Below are 17,744 nucleotides of genomic sequence, written 5' to 3'. Positions count from 1 at the left end.
TTCTGTTTTAGTTGATGGGAAATAGCCAACGGTCAGAGTAGAGAAAGTTCACGAGGGACAATATTTTTTAACTTTAAATTAGAAACTAAAGTGTGACATAAATTTAATCATTGCATATCAAATCAATCTTTTATTGGATAAACAAGCTTGACTTTAATCATGTAGGCAAAATTTGAACTTTCTTGTCTCAAAGCCTTGGCTGTAGCGGGTAACAAATGTTAAGCTCTTGTCAGTTGACATGATCACTGCCTGAGGAACTTGATCCTTATCATCCCCATATAGATATTATAACGAGTGTCGGGATCTACGGTTGCTTTTACTATAAGTCTATTAAAGAATCGACGTCACTAAAATGTAGACTGTCACATGACAGTTAACGTAACACTCATTTTTATAAAATATGAATGGTGCTGTTAAAAAATGACAATGGTAATAACAAGATTAGGGTAAAATAATGTGGGAGGACCAACTTAATTATATAAAAAAACCTAAATTTCTGCAAAATCCCACTTTATAGCAGCAACTGCTGTACAGAGAGGATCATCCACGCTGTCCCTCTTCTCCTGAAAACAGAACAAGTGTAAGAGGAAAAGGACAATGAGGTGCAGTTTATAAGGGTGTATTTCATGTGTAATGACTATTATTTATTCAAAGTAAGATCCAGATTTGATTTGCATAGTTTTAAAAACTAAAAAGGGAGATGAAAAAGGCAAAGAGAAAGCAGCTTCGCTTTCTGCCTGTTTGTGTTATGGGGGGTTTTGTTTGTTTCCTTCTACCCATTCACATTAAAATCTCTTTTACTTGAAAGAGATATAGATAACAAAAACAAATTAGAGAGCACTAGCATTGTGAGATAAGAGTCAACTCTAGCTGGAATTTTGTGTACAATTCATTTGCATTGCAGCTGCAGAAGAAGTTTGCATGTGAGTCTCACTGTTGTGAGTGGCACAGCAGCACAATCAAGTGTTCCTTTCCATCCCAAAACTCCATCTAACCTTACCCACAAGCAAAGGCAAACATGGGTTGGGTTGGGTTGGATACAACTTTCCAGATTCTCCAATTTGATGACAAGCTGATTAATTGTGTCACTCATTCCCCCCATCTCGAGCACCACCCTCAACTACCATGCACGGTGGTCAAAACACCATCCGATCGGATGGTTGCAGCCACTCTTGATGGCTTTTGGGGTGGACGCTGTTATGGGCCTTTCCATATTAAGTTTATATTATTTTAGTATAAGGCGGTTAACCCTAGCCGTATTAGGGTTATTATGATGTTATTTCAATAAGAGTTTTATGATGACTCAGTCCTAATTTATATTTCAATAAGAGCTACTGACTCAGCCCTAACTTTCTTATGTAATATATAATGAATCATATATTTAAAGGGTTATGCTATGAATAAAGCATAAAAAGAATTAATCTCAAGCATTGTATTTGAAAGGTTTAGGTTCCTTTAAAACTTAATTTATCCCGTTGTGAACTTAGGTTCGTAACAGACGCACTACCCCAGAGGTTCGGTTGGGGTGGTCGACCATCCATGAGAGAAACTAAACAAATTTCATTTTAGCTAACACGGCAATGCCACATTCAAGAAACCCTCAATCAAACGTCTAGGGTGATGCGACCACCAACTAATGTAGCTCTTGGGGGGTCATTTAATTCTTGGCTTATTGATAATCCATGATCATGATGACTTCTTTCATAGTACCCTAGCACTTAGGGGAATTTGAACTTAAAATCTTGGACTCACATTTGATGGAGATAGGTGAATGAGTCTTTTATGAAAAAGGCTCATTTGTTCCATGAAATAGTAGTGGACCGACAGTGTTGCTGATGCAACACGTGAACTCTAGATTTTCAATTTGTTTGAATCAATACGACCAGATTCACACATGGATTAGAGTCATTGGATTTCATGATACCAAAAGAAAAAAAGGTAATAATAATGATAAAGGGAAAGAAAAAAAAGAAAGAAAGATAGATCTAAATCTTCTCAATAAGTAAAGCCTAATACGTGAAATATTCAATTAAAATTAGATTTTTGTTGGACAAGTTCTCCAAATATCAAGAGCTAAAAAATGAAAGTTATTTAGTTTTTTAAACATATTCATTAAAATTAATTAATTAATTAAAGTAGAGAAAGATTTAGAGAGTTTAATGTTTGATTCTTTTTAAAACGTCACTCTCCAAATTATTAAAAAAAAATAATAATTAAAATTCAATTTTTATTTGAAGAGTTCAATAGAAATGCCCTTGTATATGTGATTATTTATTTTTGCATAATTAAGCATAGTGAAGTTTCTGGAATTTGTCCCTTTCTGTTTTGTTGTGTTTTGCATTGTTTGTTGTTTTTCTAGGAGGGTTAATCAGGTCAATCCAAATCTTATAATGAAGTGGGTAAAAGCACGAAGTTTAAAGGTAAATATGTAAAGCAAACTTCTGGTAAATAGGATCAGTCAGCTGAGAAATGGTTCCAGATAAATTGGTAAAGATGGCAAATGTGAATATCTAGCGTGAAATATGCTCACAAAATGACCCCTTGTCTCATTAGTAAAAATGTAAAACACAAAGTTACCTGCAAAGTATGAGCAGATCATTCAAAAATTAGAAGAAAAAAAATGAAAAAAAAAAACAAAAAAAGAAAGCTTCATCTGATTAGTCATTTTGACTAAAGAATTTCACGTGCTCAGCAAATTGATTAAACACTGTAACTCAACAATGCATTAAAACAAAAAAAAAAAAAAGCTAATAAAAAAATAAATATAATTCTCTCTCCAATCAAATTGTCCAAAAAAGTGAATTTTAACTAAACACTATAATTTAGAAAAAACACCATGCAACTTCGTTTGTTAATACCTTTTAGAGGGTATTTTTTGTTTAAAAAAAGTATTTTAATGTGATATAAAGATGAAATTAGTTTTAAGTGTTTTGTGATTATATTGTGTTTAAGGTTGTTTTTTAATTTTTGGGATAGCTTCATTGAAGACTCCTGAACTTCTAATCGATTTGACAAATCTACCATAAACTTCAAAATCTCTCAATTTAGTCATTTGAAGTTTCAATTGTTCTCAATTTGAACTCCTTCATCAAATTTAGCTGTTAGAATATCAAAAAAGACCAAAATATCCATGAATTTTGTTTTTTGTTTTTTTTTTTAAATAAAAAAACATTTTGGAATTAAGGGTAAAGTTAAAATTTTATAAAAAAGTCAGGGGTATAAACGTTATTTAACGTTTAAAATCTAACGGAGGGGACGGAGGGGTCCAAATTTATTGTAATTGAAAGTTCAGGAGACTAAATTGAGAAATTTTGAAGTTTAAGGGGTTTCTCAAATCGAATAGAAGTTTAAGGGTTTTCAGGGAAATTACTCTTTAATTTTTTATTTTAAAAAGAGCAAACAAAAGGAATAATAATAAAAAAAAAATTAATTAATTTGACCCTTTTTTGTTTTGCCGCTTGTTTGTGCCGACACTCTGGGTAACTTTTGGTCGTTTCACTTTTGAGGGTTTGCTTGTAATTTTTAATTTTTTTAAATTTTTTTCTTGTTGAGTTTCTTTAATAATAATTTGTATATAAAAAAATACTTTAAAGTTTTCTTTCATTATAGTATATAAAATTATTACTAGTTTTATTTCACATATTTTTTTAAAAGATATGTTATAGTGCAATAAAAAAATTATTTTTGATCCATTTAAGTCTTAAGCGGCAAGAAGTTACAGATTCAGCAGTGGGTGGGGTCGTAGCAACTATAGATGGAGCCTATAACCCATTGCACCGAAAACTTTTATTGGCAAAAAAATGTTCATTTTATTGCACTATAGCATTTTTTTTTTTTTAATAACATTAATAGAGTTAAAATAAATTTTATTGTTTTTCTAACATATATATATATATATATATATACTAAAAAGACCTGTGAAAATTTTATAAATAAACTAGGTAAATAATTTTTTTTTTTAAAGAAAAAAAAAAGAAAAAAAAAGAGTCGTACTGAATATTGAGTTGGATGGAAAATCTGTCCCCAAAAAGGTGAGAATAAGATGAGTACGTGGAATGGGAAGAGCAGAGAGTGGTCGAAGTTGTGGTGGTGAATAAAGCAGGAAAATGTGGGTGACAGAGAGGCTTTTTCAGTGTTTGTCCCTTTCTTCATTTCTTTCTCTGCCCTTCTTCCCCTTTTCTTCACTGCACCAGATCTATCTTCGCAAACACTGCTTACTTTTTCCCCTTGGCCGACACTAACTCACACGCTCACTCATCGCTCACACGCGTGACGCTTTGCGTGTTTCTCGCGTCACCCATCGTCACAGCTATGTAACCAGTTTATGCTTCCGCCGGCTAAGGCTGCAATCGAGTTTCTGGCGGCGCTGAGATATGTGAATAAGACTTGTTTAATTAAATGATAAAATCCTTTGATTATAACTCTTTAATTTTGTATTAAATTTGTGAGTAATGCAAAAAATATTTATCATTATGTCGCATGTTAGGTTCGAATCGTATCAAAACATTGATATAAAACTATATAGTATATAAGTTAATCTTAATCAGACTCATTTAATTAAACATGTCATATTCTTTAACTTTAATCGGCTAACATTTTAATTTTGTATTGGGATTGTGGGTATTGTCGGCTCTAGTAACTGTTTTCTCGTACTAAAATTGACACACTTTTTGATACAACTTGAATTGTTTCTACTTTATAAGTGCACTTAGATACTTTACCAACTTCTAAAATTAGGATTGGACTGACACAAAAGGGAAGTTAGGAATTCCTCCACTTCCATTTTTTGAGTTGGGAATGACATACTCCAAGGAGGGAGTGATGTTAAACATCACGTCGGGTGTGCATGATATTTTAAAATAATAAAATATAATATTTTATTATTATAATTATTATAAAAAAATAAAGTCGGGCATGCATGATAATTCATGAACGCCGGCGTATTCTATTCTGTATCATCACCCACTCCAAAGGGACCATTTTCTAAATTCAGATTCAATGAAAACTTTGTCCACCAACCTATTCTCTTGCCTAATAAGCTAGACAGAAGGCAACCTTTGTTTTATAACTTTTTTTTTTCAACCCCTTTTGTTTTTTCTTCTCAAAACAAAATATTAAAAATCAACTCAAAAAACTATTTTCATTTTATGACACACAATAACACTTTTTTAAACAAACAAATAAAAAGCATTAACAAATGAGTCCTTGACTTTCTCTAGCTCAGAAGTTAAAACTCTTTTACAAATTCTTAAAGTAAAGGGGTTGTTTGTTGAAAGGATCTTATAAATTTTCTTAATAAAAATTAACTAAAAAAAATTGCCTCCCAAATTTGGAGATTGTCTAAGGGTAGGAACTTCATTTTGCAGAAGTAACAGTAGCCAACCATTCTCAACAAGAGTGCTGTATTTGCCTAAGATCTAAAGAAAAGCACCGAAACGAGCTTATTTTCTATTTTCATTGTTATATCTCTTACTAGAAAACTTTAATCTGAGGTTTGTGTACATGGGATCGTTCTAGGAGAGGCTTAAAATGAGATCAAAAAAATTTCCTTGGCTGAAGCAAATGTCTATGGTGTTTCCCAGTTGGGAATGTTTGCAGTTGCTTCATTCACCATCTTAACGAGGGTGACCTGCAGAAAGGAAACAAAAAAAGCAACAGGAATTTAATGATCAACTCATAATCGCCGCCTTTGTATATGCATCAAGCAAAACCACACATTTCAGGCAAATATAAATATAGAAAGGCAAAAAAAGGAAAATGAATTCATATGGCATTTCGTTCCTTTGTATCAAGGTGGAAGGTGAAGTCGTGGGTTTAAGTCCCACCGGGTGCATCATGCGTGTGTAACTTATCAATCAAAAAATAATACTTCAAGGGTAAGCATCTCAATTTTTTTTCCAAATCTTTTCTTGGTTGTGTATCATGCACCCTCCCTCCTAGTGTGGCCTCTCAACATCCACTTTGAAGTGTTGGGATTTTCTTCCAACCCATGTGAGAGTGCACTTTGATCCATGTGACAAAAGGATGGGGAAAGAAATAAACAGAAGCAAAAGAGCCACTCTAAATTTAGGAAGTGCACTTGGCATGGATGGCATGGTGAAGCAAACAGGCCATCACCATAGATTGAGTAATCTGACACCTAGCAAGATGCAAGCGATTGAATAATGAAATTAAAATAGACATACCACACTTTCAGGGACACCTGGAGGGGGCATGGAAAGGTTCTTTGGCGGAGGCCCGCGTAGATGTGACCTCTTGTCAAATCGCCACTCCCCAATTTTTCCATATGTTAGTTCACCCTGACCATCAAGAAACTTCATATCAATATTTTGTGACAAATTGGAAAAGGGCATCTGCTAATAAATAAAAGAAGAAGCTGATGAAAAGGCAGGTTTTAGAAACTTATATAAAGAAAAGTCCGAATGTAGGAAGATATTCATAAGCAAACAGCCATACTTGGAATAGCAGGTCATCATAATCGAACAAAATGGGAAGGAAATAATACCTTCAAGTTGTAGTCACATCCATAAGTGTAATGAATGATAAACTTCTTTCCAGTTTCCAAATCCCATGGGGGCTGAAAAAAAAACACGCACACACACACAACGGAAGGCTTAGAAAAGCTTCAATGTATGCATGTGTCCATATTGTTTCAGGGATTTACTAAGAAGCCAAATTAAAAAATGGAAATAAACTGTCCTATGTAGAACTTTAAAAGAGAAGAGACATACCTGCAGCATAAAGTCTTTCCGAAGAATATGCTGCACGCCGTGCAAAGCAGATGCTACAGCATAGGCATACCTAGGTTCAGTGAAGGAAACAGACACATAAAATAAGTCAATATTGATGTCAAACCTTCTAGCATCAACTTACAAAATGAACTGTCGCTTTTTTTTTTTTTTTCCTGTTGAATATGATAAGTAAATAACAGTCATTTATTTTCCATGCTTACATTTCTAAAACCCATCCAAAAGTTTTATCAGTCTCTGGGTCATCTTTCATTCTCATAGAGATATTCATCCATGTAGGAGCAATCTTCTCCAACAAATCCTGAACAAAAAGATGACTCAATCCATGAGTGACTAATTTTCGCCCAACAAATGAGAAAATAAATCTTCAGATGAAAGGAAACGGTTAATACAAAACGACAGCCAATACGATAACATTGGATAAACTACAGTTGTTACAAGACTGCATATATTTTAGTAGGTCATCTAGTAACAAGAGTTTTACCTTCTTGATAATTACAGGAGAATTGCCAATTGGATCAACATTTTTCACAGGGCCTTTCTCCTCAGGATAGTACTTCCTTATAATTTTCTCATTCTGATCAGGCCTAATGTAGAAAAATGGAAAAGCAGCTGGATATCCCCCATGTCCCAAATTAGGCAGTGGCTTTATAAATATGTGATCGGGCTCTGCCATCAAAATGTATCTGCACCATAGTAAAAACAAATAGCCTTTTAAAATTCACGAAGGTAAATGTAACCGCTTATCAGATTCATATGTTTGCGGTACTCACTCTTCCTCTATTGTAGCCTTTTCCAGCCATTGCACAAAAGCCCAGGGTCTATTTAAAACAATATATCCCTGAGAAATGACTTGAAAATCATGTCAAGGATCTATATGTTTTAATCAATCACAAGCAATAAGCTGACAAAATGATTACCACCACATATTTGGTCAAAAAAGAAAGAACGACAGAATATTTGGGTGCATTCTGCCAATAGTTGATATGGACATAATTCCAAATACGCAGCCTACTCACTGGCAAAAAGGGTTTAAAGTATGCCCTCAATAAAACTTTATAAGAGACAGGAAATAATACACCAAAGTTTAAACAATTTAAAATAAAACCTCAAGTATAGAGACGCAAGGTTTATGCTTCACATGTGAATTTACCTTTGGTGGCTTCAGTTTTTGTAATACTTGTGTAACTGAATCAAAAGCCCAAGCAAAGCCAATAAGAAATGGCTTAAAGACAATTCATTTAGTAAGGTTGGAAATATAAAAGTTGTCAGGACTACAAAGACTATTACTCCATAAAAAGCCAGCAGAATGAAGTTCTCCACTCACTGAAGTCCTGAGTACAGGCAACTTATTTGAGCACAAAGTATCAAGTAACATGGTTGAAACTTCTATAAAGTTTATTCCAACGAAGCTTCATGTTGATTTTTATTCCAGAACTAGTGAGTCATTCAAGAAAGCTAGTTGCCAGGATTAGCTCTAAAATTTTCAGATGCAGTACGCTTTGCTCTTACTCCACTTAATTCCATTCCTTTATACTTTTTCCAGAAATTGCTTAATCACCTCTACGTATGGAATTACTACCCCATACTTAAGTCTTGTTGATGAGAACATAAAATGGTACACAAAGATTTACAAAAGTAATTGACTCTTAAGAATATGCTTTACAACAATATACCAAAAAAGCAGAAAATAAGCAACCGAAAATTATAGTATGCAAGAAACCTCACCCGATCCCTACCGGCAGGAAGAGGATCAACCACAAGAGTAGGAATCTCATCCATCAAGTTGTCGGGATTTCCTGAATGCAAAATCCGAGTGAATCCTCCCATCTCTGATCCTGGCATCTCCTTCTGCTTCTTATACCAATAGTACATAATGCGACACTGCCATTTGCTGTAAGGAGCATCAGTGGCTGTTAATGCAACATGGAAGGGTGCCTTGGCATTGTACGGCTTCCTCACATTCTCAGGCATCTCAATAACAGGGTCAAACAGTAATGCACTATCTGAATCAACACCTACCCATTCCCCAAAAGATCTATATTGGAATATCACTGTTAACAAATTATATGTTGCAAAGAAAAATACAAGAGCCAGTATCATCAACAATAGTGGTAAAGCCCGTCCCATGGTCTTCCTACCAATCATTGGTAGTTATAATAAAATCAGAATTCCAACTACTCCAAGCTCATAAGAAACTAATTTCCCTATTCAAAACGGCTTTAAACTGGATCCCCTTAATTCCATGAAACTTCTCCCACTCTACAGCTTACAAAATGATGAAGCCACAGCATCATACACTATTTTTATATGGTTCAACTTCCCAGATGAGTTTTAGGAGGTAACCACAAAAATATAGTTCCAGCAAGAAACCTGTAGTGGCATTACGACAAAACTTAATCTGATGCACAGAAAATTAAGGAATAATAGGTTCACATTAGACGAAAAGGAAAGATCATTTCAAACCAGAGAAATATGCCAATTTTCATCAATTCAACTCAAAAGAAATGCAAAAATAACTCAATAATCCTATCTCAATTGCAATTCAACTTTCAAAAGCTTTTTAGGAGTTGCCAAGTAAAACTGCAATCTACCAAAAATAAGGACAAAACATTGACGTGAAAATTATCAAACTACCCATTCCTATAGAATATAGAAATGAAACTTCAGACAAGAATTATATCCTTGTTACAATTCAAGATCAAATACATCGAAAACGACTCATTAAACTAATAAAACCCATTCAATGCCTCAATTGACCATTAATTCCACAGAAAATGTACCAAGACAACCCTGTTGTCCACAATCCAGGAGATGCCCACAAAAAGTCAACGCACGCAAGAGCTACATACCAATGTAAATCAGTCAAATCTGTCATAATTCAGATCAAAAATAAATTTAAAAACCACAATTCATTGTACCAATTCACAGAACGAATATAAATTTCAAAAGAATTAATGAATACTGACTCAAACATTGAGCAATCAAAGTACAGAAAAAAAGAGAGTGCAAATTCTGAGAGCTATAACTAAAAAAACCAAATGGGTAGCCGAAAAAGCTGCAGAAATCACCAAACACGAACAAACAAAAAAAACCCCAGAAACATGAGCGAGCGCTAAGTTGACGAACGTGTAATAAGACTAAAATGAATCAAACATATGAGCAGTCGCATTGAATACAAGCATAAGGCTTGAAGAAAATGATATTGTAGTGTGCATAATGTAACAGGCGTGGATGCTAGGAAGAGAAAGAGAGAACCTTGACGTGTGCGCAGGGACAGAGAGATTCCAGGTTTTGGATCCAAGGGACTGTGCAAGATTTGAAAAGTGGGTATTTTTCTGCTTGTGCTTGGAGTCGTGTCTCTCTTCTGTCCTTATTGGCAACGCCGTGATGAGTTGCTGGCCTTTTAAAACCATCCATTGGCGACGGGTCGTTTGGTACACATTAATGGGATTACTGGATTAGGCTGGCTATAGATTCTTTAGATTTGGTCAAGTAATTTCACTGAATTTCACTGAATTTAAGGGGGAGAAAAAAAAAAATCAGTCTTGGTGGTTACACTTTGGCTGCGTTTGAGATTGCGATTTCGTAAGAATAATCTACGTTTTTAAAAGATATTGTAAAACGTAATGCGTTTGATATTACAATTTAAAAGCCATATAATCTAAAATATGAAGAAGAAAAAATCTGCGATTTTTATAAGCATGCTAAGGAATACTTATGTGAAAAAACACAGTTTAAACAAAAATCACGATTTCGTATAAAAATATTTGATAAAAAAAAAAAAAAAATTTAACATGTTTTACCAAACGCCTTTGCAATTTTAAAAAGTAGCGATTTCAAAAACATAATTTTTAAAATCGCACATATTGAAATCCTGCAATCCCAAACAGAAAATTTGTTGGGAGCTCATTTTGGTATGCGAAAATAAGAAATATGTCTCCACATTCAACTTTCGTCCAAATTTTTTATAAAAATTATCAAATGTTACATCAGGACCAATCAAATTATGATATATATCTCTCATAATAATAAAAATATATAAAAATTTAAAATTTAAAGCTATAGATATATGTTATATATTTGAATATTTTTATGATCGTGGTTTAGGGTTCTGAACCTGAAAAGAAAAAGAAAAATAATTCATATTTTGATTTTAAAAAATTAAATGCAAGTAAGGATAGAGCTGAATTAAGATCATTTTCAGTTCATTTGATAGATATTTTTGTCCCATCAAAAGTGGAAGAACAAAAATATCTTTCAAATATAACTAACTGAATACCATTTGAACTGAAAATGATCCAGTTCCAATAGAGCTAGGGTGGAGGAGCCCTAGGTTTTCAAAATTTTGCTTAATATATATAAAATATTAGGGTTTGGCTCCTATCAGAATTAGGCTTAGCCCCGTATTGATGATATGCCTCCTTTTGATGAAAAAATTTGGTTCTTTAGCTAGATCTTGTGTTATATATATATATATATATATATATATTTTTCTTGTAGGAAAAGTATTTTCCTTCTATTTGAGACTTAAGGCAACTTAAACTAAATGGTTGACTTACAAATTGAATGCAAATTGCATTAGCAATTTAGCATAGACCAACTACAATATTTTAGAAGAATAACTCATGTGGGGGATTGGAAGGAATAGTATCCCCGAGTATGAATATGCCATTTGCAATAAGAAAAGGCAAGAAGGTGACCTTGGGATTTGTCCACCTTCCCTATAACTACAAGACTAGATAACAACCCACTACCATTAGGCTTATGTGATTAAATACTATTTATAGGGTTCATAATTGACCTTTTCAATGGTTTCTTCATTTCTAAGTATTATTATATATTTATGTGACTTGTCACTAACTTTTTTTTTAAAAAAAAAAATTGAAAAAAAAAAAAAATCCATTGGAGGTTGGCATATGGACAACAAAATATGCGGCATTTTCCATACTCTTTTATATCAAAAGGTATCTGCCTTTATATGCAATAAATAAAAATTTTGGAAGATGGTAGTTTTCAATGTAGTCAAGGTGTTTATATGGACGGCTTGAAATAATGCTTTACCCACTAAAGCTAACTTGCTTGAGAAGAAAATAGCGGTGGATTCGCTATGACTTATATGTGGATTAGAGGTAGAGACAGCGGGGCATGGATTGTAGAATTATTTGGCGACAAAAGATGCATGGAATATATGTGGTAGGAACTAGAAAGCTACAAAAGAGTAGTAAGGAGGGTGATGAATATATATATATATATATATATATATATATATATATATATATATATATATATATATATATATATATATATTGTGGGGACCTTCACAATAAATTGGAAAATAATGAGTTTGAATTATTGAAGGTGGTGGCAAGAAATGTGGTTTAGGAGGAACTCCTTGGTGCATGAAGGGAAGTTTAGCCATCCAAATCAACTTGTTAGGAAAGCATTTGAGTCGCTTCATGAGTTCAAATGTGCTAATGCAAGGCCGATTGACAAATGTGAAACCAAACTTGGAAAAGTCAATTAAGACGCCGCTATGGATAAGGAAAAGCGAGAGTGGGGGAGGTATTGGCGCTGATTGCTCCCAAATACAATATCATTGAGCCATATATTGTAGAGGTCATAGTGGCTTTGAGGGCTATGGTTTTCATTAGTGAATTGGGGCTGCATAAAGTGAAATTGGAAGGAGATGCTCTTCAGGAGGCACTCATGAAGGAATAAAAGAATTAGAAACAAATATGGCCAATTGATTGACGGGGCTAAAAGTGTGCTGAACGAAGTGCAACATTGGAAATGTGACTCGTGCTAGAAAGGAGGCGAACAAAGCAGGCTAATTAAGGAAGCACTTTCTCATGTAGACGAATAAGTTCATATAAAGGAAGCCCTTATAATTTATTTCTGACATTGTATTAGTTGAACATAGCGTTCAAGCTCTTTTTATTAAGAGTTCAATTCACTTTACTTTTGAAGTTTCAAGAGTTTTTTAATTCGAACCCCAATGTTTAAAAATTGGCAATGTACCTCCTAATGTTTTAAAAGTTTTCAATTTAAACCCTCCGTTACTAATTTTTGTCTAATTGGACAGAAATCATCATACATGCGTCTCACGTAGGATTTTGATGCCTTCTATTCCAATTTTGCCCTCATTAAAACCTATGAAATTACGTAATTACTCTCAATTTCATAGGCTTTAATGAGAGTAATTACGTAATTTTATAGGTTTTAATGAGGGCAAAATTGGAATAGAGGGCATCAAAATTCTACGTGAGACGTACGTGAGATGATTTCAGTCCAATTAGACGGAAATTAGTAAACAAAAGGGTTTGGGTTGAAAATTTTTGAAATATTAGGGAGGGTATATTGTCAATTTTTAAACATTAGGGTTCGAATTGAAAAACTCCTGAAACTTCAGGAGGGTAAATTAAATTTTTCTCTTTTATTAAATAAAATTTTACTTTGAGGCGTATTGAGCCACTATCTTTAAGACAATAGTTGCCATCACTCGATTAAAATTTGCTATCAAGTTGCTAACAAATCGTCTCTAAGATACAAAAAATAGAATTGAGCGGCTAACAAGTTGGTGGCAACTCGTCTCCAAGATGCAACAATCAGATACCACACCAGTTAAGTGCGCCACTGTCCACGCCAAAAGTGGCGTAGGATTTCCCACCTCTCGTCTTTTACTACTATTTATCAAGTTAGTCTCGCATTATATATTGCCAAGTGTTATAAACACAGCGCTAGAGAGACTAGTTAAGCATAGAACTATACTATTGATTCAACACTAGGTTTTTGCGATTTGTTTCTGATAACATAGTGATGCTAACATCACAGTTACGGGACCAAATGGAGCACTACTTTGACAATGTTTGATAGTTTGGCATGATTACATAGAGATGGAACATGCATCATAACGTGATTGGATAAGCTAGCTTTTTTTACACGTGGCAAACAGTTCAGCTTGATTTTTCACTCTTAGAAAGCCTAAGTACTTATTGTATCACTTTTGAAAGCATAGTAACTAATTTAATACCCACCAAACCTTGATCATTGCCGGTTAAATATAAAAATTGGTCCCAATGATTCATTGGGACCAATTTTTATATTTAACCTTCTCTCTTATCACTATTTTTCGTTGTGATTTCTACCTTTTTTTCATATATACGTTTTCTTTCCACTTCACTTTCATTATTAATCTATACGTTCTTTACTCTTTCTTCCATTACCTCCATATTTAATCTCTTGAAATCTCCATCATAGATTAGACCTTTATGCATAAGATTCGAGCAATAATTTAAATTTATCAATCACATTATTTCCTTATGAGTGTGACACCAAACTTTAATACACATCTCAACTTCACTCTTATTATTAATCTACTCAAAATTACTTCATAGATTATGCATAAGATTCGGGCAACAAATTAAAAGTAAAAGTTCCATCTCACCTGCCGACAACTTCATTCCAATAGGTCCCCAAAAACATTGTACTTTTACCTTTTTTTTCACCTCACAATTTCCACCTGTCATCCGACAACTTTTCTTTCTAGCTTGCCACCTCATCACATACACACTAGACCAGGCAAATGCTATTTTTTCATTCCCCTCACCATCTCCTCACCATCTAGCATATCCCTCCACTAGACCACCACCAATCATCACGCTCAATCTTAATCCTCATCAAAGGTCAAACCCATTTGTTTCATCCTCAACCTTTTGATCAGACACGTCACCCAATTGTTTTCCTCCACAGCTCCTCCACCTGGCTATATGTACTCTAATTTGGCACCACTCACAGAGACAGAGAGAAAAAGAGAGAAAAGACACAGAACTCCTGAGAAAGAGCGATATGGAAGCAGTGGTGGCAGCAAAACCGATAATCAAAGTGGCGGCGCTTTGTGGGTCTCTTCGTAAAGGCTCGTACAACCGCGGCCTGATTCGCTCCGGTACTCTTCTCTCACAGTGATTGAGATTCTCATCTTTTTCTTTTGTGGGGGGATTTGGGTTTTGATTGGGTGTGATTGTTCGTTGCGTAGCGATCGAGATAAGCAAGGGAATCAACGGCCTGCATATAGAGTACATTGACATAGCGCCTCTGCCGATGCTCAACACTGACTTGGAAGGCGAGGGAACGTTCCCGCCGGCCGTGGAAACTTTCCGGCAGAAAATCAAAGCGGCTGACAGTATTCTCTTCGCCTCGCCGGAGTACAACTACTCCGTCACCGGTACTCCTTTTTTGTTTCGCTATTTTCAAAACCCACTAAATATGCTTAACTTATTATTAGTAAGAAATCGAGAAAAGTCCTTTTAACCCTCAAACTCTTATTATTTTTGAGTATTAGTTTAAAGGGTAATAGTAGCTTCGTTCGTTAATACTTTTTATAAGGTATTTTTTTGTTTGAAAAGTAAAAATAGTTTTATGTGTTTTGCATTGTAAATTGTTAATTGAAGGTTTTGGTTAGAAACAAAAAATAAAAGAGAGAATGAAAAGTCTTGGCAAACAATATAAAATACAAGAAGCTCATCATATATATATATATATATATATATATATACATTTTACATGTCTGCATAAGAGGAGGAGAAGAAATTCAAACTAGTAACTTTCGTTTTTTAAGACGTAATCTTTAACCAATTGAATTACCTCTTAGGGACATCATATCATCTTTTGAAATATATATATATTTGTTCGAGTGTGTGAGATTGTGAGTTTAGTGGTGTATATATAATGATTATATAAGTGATTGATTGATATAACCTAAGTGCTTTAAAGTTAAAATAGCATCCCAACAACTTATTATCACAATCTTGTATCACCAAAGTGCTCTTAATTAGATAACATTGATAACACTTTTTCTCTCTCTCTCTTATTTTTTTTATTTTTTTTTTATAAAAAAAAAAATAATAAAAGCATTAGTAAAAAAATTTAAAATATAAAATCTTCTATATAAACATCCAAACTACTTTATCTTCTTTTATGTCACATTAAAATATATTTTAAATAAAAAATAAAAAAGCACTAAAACATTGCCCTAATTCTAGAAGGGAAGAGACAAAGGGTGGGTGGGGGACACAGCGAGGCATATAAGGTAGGTGCCTTGGTTTTGTTCCACTTATTTTTGGGTATAAATATAATAGGTTGAGGTTGCACGTGGGTAAGGTCAGGTCTCCGCCTGGCACAGCTGGATCATCCTTACTTTGGAAGTTGACTTTCTGGATGTTGACCCATTTTGGAGTGGTCCGACCACCTACTAATTTTATTTATTATTATTATTATTTTTTATAATTCTGCTTTTATAGTTGTAATATTTTATATTTTTGTAGTATGGGGACACATGTCGATGTTGCTGATGTGGTATTCTGACGGTTTTCAGTTAAAATTTTAAGTCACTTTTCAAATCCTATGGAGCTTCCCGCAAATCGGTGCATTGACGAGCACTAATTTTGCAATTTTTTCCTAACATTTTTCTATGTTTATCATGGGGTTTGGGGGGGCGATCTATTAGGTGTATGCATTTTTTCTTTTTGAAAATGAGTAATAGTTCCTCTCTGGTATCCCCTGTCCTATGAAGAGTTTGATATATATTTAGAACAAGGGTTTTGAGTCGACTCTAAGAACTTTACATGGTAAATGGAAAAAAACCACCATGTTTTATAATCTTGAATCAAATATTCTTCTAATGCATCCCTTAAAAATTTGAGTTCATCAAATTTGATATCAATTTGTCATCAGCATTGACAAAGGGCACATCTAATGATGCTTCCTTGCCACCTGAAATATTTTGATTGAGTAATGCTAAAAAATTACACTTTTATTATACTACTATTCTATAATGCTAACGTGACAGTACCTATCTACCCTTGGATAAGCTATTGTTAAAAAATAAATAAATCAAGGGTGGATTGTCACTACTTTGTTATGTTACAATGCTAAAGTGCTTTGAAACAACATTTTTATCCCACTATGCTGACGTGATAGTGCCAATCTACCATTGGATCAGTCATTTTATTTCAAAAAAAAAAAATCAAAATGTGGAGTGGCAAGCAACGTCAACATAGTGGGATAGTGGTTGGATAAAAGTGTAGTTTTTAGCATTATTCAAAGTACCATGTTTCCAAGTTTGAGACAAGTATAGATGGCATAGTTTGATCTGTAAGTTTATTCAATTATAAATGGAAAAAGAGGTGAAAGGAGTTTAAATCAGTTTATGGTAGAAACTTGACTCCCCAAAAAATTAGTCCCATATTGGGTAGGTAGATTATAAAAGTGCTCATGAGTATTAAATTCTATATCAGTTCTTTACTAGATGAGACTGAGCTTTATGAGTAATTCTAATTGTAACTTGACTCATTCTTTTGAAAGTAATAGCATTGAGATGGCTAAAGCTTTTTCATGAATCGTTGTACAACTGGTAAAACTTTTCCTTATTTTGCTAACTCTCTTCTCCCTTCTTCAATATCAGCACCTCTGAAGAATGCAATTGACTGGGCATCTAGGCCACCAAATGTTTGGGGAGATAAAGCAGCGGCAATTGTAAGTGCTGGAGGAGGCTTTGGTGGAGGACGCTCGCAATATCACCTTCGCCAGATTGGAATTTACTTGGACCTTCATTTCATTAACAAGCCAGAGTTCTTCTTGAATGCATTCCAGCCTCCGGCGAAGTTTGACGGCGACGGCAATTTGATCGATGAATCGGTGAATGAGAAGTTGAAGGAAGTTCTTATATCCTTGCAGGCATTTACTTTGCGCCTCCAAGGCAAGCAATGAAATCATGCGTGTGAGATTCTCTGGTGAAAAATACTGTGTGATTAATTTGCTGGCATTACGAGTTATCTGATTCTTTATGCCAAGATTGTGTCAATGAACATTCGAATTGGTCTTTTTATTTGTTTTTTGTTATTCTCTGTACAAGTGAAGTTGAAAATCAGGCATCCATGCCATTTGCTCTCGTGTTTTAGTAGAACGTTTGGATTAAGGATTCACAACAATTACTTG

The 17,744-nt window shown here is 34.1% G+C and overlaps 2 protein-coding genes across 3 annotated transcripts; one reads left to right on the top strand and one right to left on the bottom strand.

The window, feature by feature from the left end:
• Positions 1-5,336: 5,336 nt before the first annotated feature.
• LOC132167997 (hydroxyproline O-arabinosyltransferase RDN2) lies at positions 5,337-10,136 on the bottom strand. 2 transcript variants are annotated; one of them, XM_059579055.2, is made up of 9 exons: positions 10,008-10,136; positions 8,478-9,122; positions 7,523-7,590; positions 7,234-7,435; positions 6,953-7,050; positions 6,732-6,801; positions 6,506-6,577; positions 6,186-6,299; positions 5,337-5,629 (listed from the first exon to the last, which is right to left on the bottom strand). In XM_059579055.2, exons 2-9 carry the CDS (start codon positions 8,895-8,897, stop codon positions 5,567-5,569), a joined length of 1,107 nt encoding a protein of 368 aa, XP_059435038.1. In that variant the 5' UTR covers positions 8,898-9,122; positions 10,008-10,136; the 3' UTR covers positions 5,337-5,566. The 2 variants fall into 2 exon arrangements, with proteins under 2 accessions (XP_059435038.1, XP_088369764.1); XM_088513638.1 differs by having other exon boundaries at positions 5,417-5,629; positions 8,478-8,643; positions 10,008-10,131.
• Positions 10,137-14,463: 4,327 nt separating this feature from the next.
• LOC132167030 (NADPH:quinone oxidoreductase) lies at positions 14,464-17,697 on the top strand. Its single transcript, XM_059577925.2, has 3 exons — positions 14,464-14,694; positions 14,785-14,973; positions 17,212-17,697. The coding sequence occupies exons 1-3, from the start codon at positions 14,598-14,600 to the stop codon at positions 17,514-17,516; spliced, it is 591 nt and encodes a 196-aa protein (XP_059433908.1). The 5' UTR covers positions 14,464-14,597; the 3' UTR covers positions 17,517-17,697.
• Positions 17,698-17,744: the final 47 nt, after the last annotated feature.

The sequence above is a fragment of the Corylus avellana genome, chromosome 2 (assembly GCF_965113065.1).
Source record: "Corylus avellana chromosome 2, dhCorAvel1.hap1.2, whole genome shotgun sequence".
NCBI classification, from domain to species: Eukaryota; Viridiplantae; Streptophyta; class Magnoliopsida; order Fagales; family Betulaceae; genus Corylus; species Corylus avellana.
The sequence above is the reverse complement of the archived record's forward strand: the minus strand, read 5'-3'. Positions and strand labels throughout refer to the sequence as shown.

Coding starts and splice junctions, on each gene's coding strand:
- LOC132167030 (XM_059577925.2), top strand. CDS start 14,598: ATGGAAGCAGTGGTGGCAGCAAAACCGATAATCAAAGTGGCGGCGCTT. Junction 14,695..14,784: donor CCGCGGCCTGATTCGCTCCG/GTACTCTTCTCT, acceptor TTCGTTGCGTAG/CGATCGAGATAAGCAAGGGA. Junction 14,974..17,211: donor GTACAACTACTCCGTCACCG/GTACTCCTTTTT, acceptor CTTCAATATCAG/CACCTCTGAAGAATGCAATT.
- LOC132167997 (XM_059579055.2), bottom strand. CDS start 8,897: ATGATTGGTAGGAAGACCATGGGACGGGCTTTACCACTATTGTTGATG. Junction 6,578..6,731: donor GGAAAGACTTTATGCTGCAG/GTATGTCTCTTC, acceptor TTTTTTTTTCAG/CCCCCATGGGATTTGGAAAC. Junction 6,300..6,505: donor GATGTGACTACAACTTGAAG/GTATTATTTCCT, acceptor CTTGATGGTCAG/GGTGAACTAACATATGGAAA.